Raw genomic sequence first — 6,327 nt, forward strand, 5'->3', positions numbered from 1 at the left:
GTCGGTTCCGTGATTCGATCTTCTAACCTTTCGGTTACTAGTCCAACACTTTAACCACTAGGCTACCTGCCACCCCAAATGAATTCAAGGCCACACAAATACAATTTGCAACTCTTGTATATATCACACAACTAACACGATTGAAAGTAAATTCATTCACAGTATATTCCTGTACATTAGTCATTCAATACCAAAATCTCAATTTACACAAGAGCATCATTTTCTTGAAGAAAATCTGAGTTCTGCTAGTGGTGAACTTTTACCAATCATGAATAGTTCAAAACTAGCGGAATTCTAGACTTACCCACGAAGCAATGCAGCATTTTACAGAGGAGCATGATTAGAAGATTGCAGGTAGGCTTTATAAGAATTGGACTAGGCTACAATCAAAGCCAAGTTCTTTCAATTGAATAGTTCAGTTGTGCCCTAGCCTAATACATTTTGCGCATAAAAGGAGGATCATCTGTCAACCATCAAACAGTCAAATAGTTGAGAATAGTGAAAATAGAACCAAAAGACAGCACATAAATCAAAACACTGAGAGAGAGGTTTCACGTCAACAGACTGTTCTTGCACATCATCATGTTTGCTGCCTCCATCCTCCACTATTCTTGGAGATCTTCTCAAGGCTGTTAGTTAAACGTCACATTCAACAGCTGTAGGAAAAGGAAAAAGATACCAGGAGTTAAATAAAACCCTTAATTTAACCTTCAGGTTTACTACTGTCAGGGATTAAACGTGACTCCCTTCAGGTTTTTGGATAAACTCTGCTTCCCCAAAATGAACCATCAATCAGGAGAGATTAGGGTGTTTCTGACTGTACTCCTGACAATACTAATTAGACTTTCATAGGTAACGTCCTGCGGAACCCCACTTGTCCGAATAAGCTGCTTTAGTCAGAAGACAAATCCGACTAACCCAGATATCAGATAACTGGCCCATTTGGCATGTTACATATAATAGGCCTAATGTTTAGGGTGGCATTCTTTTTCACTATACTGTACATTCAACAGTTTAACTACAAAAATGTACTTCTAAAGAGATATTGATTTTAATAAAGTCAGTGTTTCCGATGCATTTCAGATGCACTTTTTTCATCAGTTATCATTCATTGAGATATGATGGATATGAGGTATTGTCAATCTGTAGAGTGATAGAGTGATGGTGCTCCTCCACCCCCCCACCCCCCACCCCCCCACCCCCCATGTGGAAAATAGCAGATAAAATGAAATAAAGCATCTGAGACAGCCAAAAATACTTTTTTTTATTTACATTTTACTTATCAACCATTCTAGCTCCAATAGGGCCTTGTGGGCCTACATGGCCTGTTGGCACCTGGATTTCTCTCGACACTATTTTTCCTGTTGAAGTGTAGTCAGTCATCATACATATTTCTCTTGACAACATTTAATTTTTTAAGTTACACATTTAAAACCTCTTACCCTAATGCCATTCAACTTACCAATCTGGGCCTCGGTTACAGCAGCATGGCATTTAAATTACTTTTAACCTTCTCTGCCACCAAAGCCCTCTCAGACAAGATTATGGGCCTCTGAAATCCACCCAACTTAGTTGTTGGTGGTAATTAACAGTTAAGAAAAGACAGTCCAGCCCATGCCATGGTACAAATTATACCATGGCCCCAGTGCCAACCGTGCCCTAATTCCTCCAAGGCCATAATCCTTTCAAAAGACCCAAAGGATGGTATATAAACCCTAGGATAGTTGAGAAGCACGGCTTGGACTTCAGCAGTCAACTTCAGAAACTCCTGTTAAGCAGTCCAAGGATGGCAGAGCTAGGAGTGTTAGCTGCCAGGCGGCACGACGATACAACGAGAGAATCAGGTTTCGCCTACACCAACAGCAATAACACCAAAGGTACAGTACATTTTGTTTAGTGTAGTGACTGAGGGTATAACTATTGAAAGAGCCTGATTCTGTATATTCCCCCAAAAGATTGGAGTTATTATAGATTTACAAAAAGTAATGGTGTCCTTTTTAAATTAAATTGATGTTGCTGAAGGTCTTTTGTTGCAGTGTAGTTCTCTCAAACGTTATTTCACAAACAGCAGACATACCATTTGTAACTGGCATTAGCAGTACGCACAATGATACAACCAATACATTGAATAATTTGGGTCAGGACAGTATTTTTCTTGGTCATAACTTTTGATGCACACATTCTGTTCAAAATGTTTGTTTAATGTCCTCATATAGTGGTGGAAAAAGTACCCAATTGTCATACTTAAGTAGAAGTAAAGATACCTTAATTAAAAATGACTGAAATAAAAGTGAAAGTCACCCAGTAAAATTCTACTTAAGTAAAATTCTAAAAGTATTTGGTTTTAAATCTACTTAAGTATCAAAAGTAAATGTAATTGCTAAAATATACTTAAGTCTAAAAAGTAAAAGTATGGATCAATTCAAATTCCTTATAGTAAAACAAAACAGATGGCATGATTTTCTTGTTTTCAACATAGTCAGGGGCACACTCCAACACTCACCTATAATTTACATACTAAGCATTTGTGTTTAGTGATCAGATCAGAGGCAGTAGGGATGACCAGGGATGTTCTCTTGATAAGCGTGTGAATATGACAATTTTTCTGTCCTGCTAAGCATTCAAAATTAGTACTTTTGGGTGTCAGGGAAAATGTATGGAGTAAAAAGTATATTATTTTCTTTAGGAATGTAGTGGAGTGAAAGTAAAAGTTGTAACAAATATAAATAGTAAAGTAAAGTACAGATACCCCAAAAAACTACTGAAGTAGTACTTTAAAGTATTTTTACATAAGTACTTTACACCACTGCATATGACTATATCAATGAGTCAGAAAGTTCTAATACATTTTTATCTCTTCTTCTTTTGCAGATCCTTTTGAGGGCCCCAACTACCACATTGCTCCAAGATGGGTATACAATCTCTCAACACTTTGGATGATCTTTGTGGTCATTACCTCAGTCTTCACCAATGGCCTGGTACTGGTGGCCACTGCAAAATTCAAGAAGCTCCAACACCCTCTGAACTGGATCTTGGTCAACCTTGCTATTGCTGACATTGGAGAAACACTTTTGGCAAGCACCATCAGCGTTTGCAACCAGATTTTTGGCTACTTTATTCTGGGACATCCAATGTGTGTCTTTGAGGGATACACTGTGTCTGTGTGTGGTAAGAGACTCCTCAGTTTTACACATATTTGAATTGTATTTATTGTACCAGTAATATGTGGAAATGGTAGATTAATGTATAGTATAGAGAAATTGATCAACACAAAGTACTCCCTAAAGCCATTTCCTTGGTGCATGTTATTACGGTGCTGTGTTTTCACGTAGAATTAGAGTGTCTCCAACTTTCAGTACAACTGTTCCCCTGCACAGGAATTGCTGCTCTGTGGTCCCTGGCTGTCATCTCTTGGGAGAGATGGGTGGTGGTGTGCAAGCCCTTTGGAAATGTCAAGTTTGATGGCAAATGGGCCATGGGAGGCATTATCTTCTCCTGGGTCTGGGCTGCTTTCTGGTGTGCCCCCCCCATCTTTGGCTGGAGCAGGTGGGATTTTTTACTCTTTTTATTTCACTGATGTGTGAAAAACTCCATTGTTCAAAATCTCATTATCTCTCTCCCTCCACCAGGTACTGGCCTCACGGCCTGAAGACTTCCTGCGGACCTGATGTGTTCGGAGGCAATGAGGATCCTGGAGTCAAATCCTACATGATCACTCTCATGATTACATGCTGTTTCTTCCCCCTGTTCGTGATCATCTTCTGCTACATTTTCGTGTGGCTAGCCATTCGTGCTGTAAGTGATATTTTAAATATACTATACTGTAGCAAGCAACTATGTTGTTAAATACAGTAATGGTCAAGTGCACCTTTTGAAAAGGAATATTAAAGGGTTAGATCTAACCATTTGATATTCCTTCTGAATGACCACAGGTTGCTGCACAGCAGAAAGACTCTGAGTCAACACAGAAGGCCGAGAAGGAAGTGTCCAGGATGGTTGTTGTCATGATTATAGCTTTCTGTGTGTGCTGGGGACCTTATACCTGCTTTGCCTGCTTTGCTGCGGCTAACCCTGGGTATGCCTTCCACCCTCTGGCTGCTGCACTGCCTGCCTACTTTGCCAAGAGCGCCACCATCTACAATCCAGTTATCTATGTCTTCATGAACAAACAGGTAAGTGTGTTAGTCTGATAGCTACATGAACACTGAACAAAAATAGGCCCTAATATCTTGATTTCACACGACTGGGAATACAGATATTCATCTGTTGGACACAGATACCTTTAAAAAAAATGCAGGAGCGTGGATCAGAAAACCAGTCAGTATCTGGTGTCCACCATTTGCGTCATGCAGCGCAACATGTCTCCTTCGCATAGAGTTGATCGGGTTGTTGATTGTGGCCTGTGGAATGTTGGACCACTCCTCTTCTATGGCTTTGCGAAGTTACTGGATATTGTACATGTCGACAGGCATGCAGATAATCTTCCCTGAGGTTTCTGACAGTTTGAGCAGACATTCTTCGGTTGTGCAAACCCACAGTTTCATCAGCTGTCTAGGTGGCTGTTCTCAGATGACCCTGCAGGTGAAGAAGCTGGATGTGGAGGTCCTGTGCTGGCGTGGTTACATGAGGTCTGCGGTTGTGAGGCCAGTTGGACATACTGCCAAATTCTCTAAAAGGAGGTTGGAGGTGGCTTATGGTAGAGAAATGAACATTACATTCTCTGGCAACAGCTCTGGTGGACATTCCTGCAGTCAGAATGACAATTTCATGCTCCTTCAAAACTTGAGATATCTGTGGCATTGTGTTGTGTGAAAAAACTGCACATTTTAGAGTGGCCTTTTATTGTCCCCAGTACAAGGTGCGCCTGTGTAATCATAATGCTGTTTAATCTGCTTCCAGATATGCCACACCTGTCAGGTGGATGAATAATCTTAGCAAAGGGTGATATGCTCACTAACAGAGATGTAAACACATTTCTGAACAAAATGTAACAGAAATAAGCTTTTGTGGATATGGACAACATTTCTGGGATCTTTTATTTCAGTAACATGGGAAACATGGGACCACCACTTTACATGTTACTTTTACATTTTGGTTAAGTATATTTTGACCCATCAATAATAAAGTGGTTAACAAAGGAATTACAGTATGTCTACCTAAATGTAGACGTACTGTATATTTTGTAGCTCTTTCCTCATGTTCCATTCTTATTCTCTCTCCACAGTTCCGTTCTTGCATCATGCAGCTCTTTGGCAAGGCGGAAGATGATGCCTCTGAAGTGTCTACATCAAAAACAGAGGTTTCCACTGTGGCACCTGCATAAACCCCAGACAATGGCGTATCTCTTGGAAACAAATCGTTCTATGGAGATTTTCAGAATGGGACTTTTTAAATGTACAGTACATCCTCTTGTGTTTCTTAAATAAATAATTTCCCACAACTTTTCAGGAGATTATTAAGCTTTTCCTCATGCAGGTGCAATGTTTGTAAAACCATTACCCACAAAAACTAAATTGCTATGAACCACCCATTGGAGCTTTTCTAATCCATGGTCTTTGATTAAACAAGCTGTGAGTTGTGTGGTAATTGATATGCATACTATAGTTATTTGGTACATTATGGGAATATGTATATACTACTACTATCAATGTCTGTCCAAGTGGCAATAAAATGTTGGCGTCTTGGAAGGCATTCCCTTCACTCTGTAGTTGCTAAACTAGACAGCATCACAGCTAAGGAAAACTGAAATGAACTGCCAATGGAAATCTGATAACTCAAAATTATGTGAACAATGTATGATTTGAAAACCCCTTACTTTTAAAGTAGTTTATGAGGTAAACATGTTCTAATCCTCTTGCAAATAAAAAAAACAAACAACAAAAAACATATAGCATAAAGAAAAGTGTGTATACAATGTATTTAACAATGTGTTTTTCTGATTGAAATAAATGTCATGCATGCAGCAAATGAAAATACCCTTTGGTCTCACTTTCAATTTTTATACACTGTTCATTCAATTTCTATTCACTGATACCTGTTATCAATGATTGTTTAAAGACCAAACTCACATGACACACCCGTTATGAATTGTCTGGTAAAGCGGATAGGATAGAGATTATCTCACAAATCAGGCAAAAGGCCGAAGTGATCCACTTTCATCATTATTGTTTTGTATTTGCATGAGGAAAAGATAGAACGTAGAATGTAGTAAATTAAATCATTGTCTGATTATCCCCTCAAAGAATTCTTCCCTGTTTACTTTGTTATAGTAAAAACATTCATATTGTCAAAATGTGTTTTCTTTATTTAGAAGTAATAAGAACAATT

General features: G+C 39.0%; 1 protein-coding gene across 1 annotated transcript; it reads left to right on the forward strand.

Moving 5' to 3' along the window:
- Positions 1-1,786: 1,786 nt before the first annotated feature.
- Positions 1,787-5,392, forward strand: LOC110493256 (red-sensitive opsin-2). Its single transcript, XM_021567517.3, has 6 exons — positions 1,787-1,877; positions 2,872-3,168; positions 3,378-3,546; positions 3,630-3,795; positions 3,933-4,172; positions 5,225-5,392. The coding sequence occupies exons 1-6, from the start codon at positions 1,787-1,789 to the stop codon at positions 5,321-5,323; spliced, it is 1,062 nt and encodes a 353-aa protein (XP_021423192.2). The 3' UTR covers positions 5,324-5,392.
- Positions 5,393-6,327: the final 935 nt, after the last annotated feature.

The sequence above is a fragment of the Oncorhynchus mykiss genome, chromosome 17 (genome assembly GCF_057628025.1).
Source record: "Oncorhynchus mykiss isolate SJ-2025 chromosome 17, ASM5762802v1, whole genome shotgun sequence".
NCBI classification, from domain to species: Eukaryota; Metazoa; Chordata; class Actinopteri; order Salmoniformes; family Salmonidae; genus Oncorhynchus; species Oncorhynchus mykiss.

Coding starts and splice junctions, on each gene's coding strand:
- LOC110493256 (XM_021567517.3), top strand. CDS start 1,787: ATGGCAGAGCTAGGAGTGTTAGCTGCCAGGCGGCACGACGATACAACG. Junction 1,878..2,871: donor CAACAGCAATAACACCAAAG/GTACAGTACATT, acceptor CTTCTTTTGCAG/ATCCTTTTGAGGGCCCCAAC. Junction 3,169..3,377: donor ATACACTGTGTCTGTGTGTG/GTAAGAGACTCC, acceptor TCCCCTGCACAG/GAATTGCTGCTCTGTGGTCC.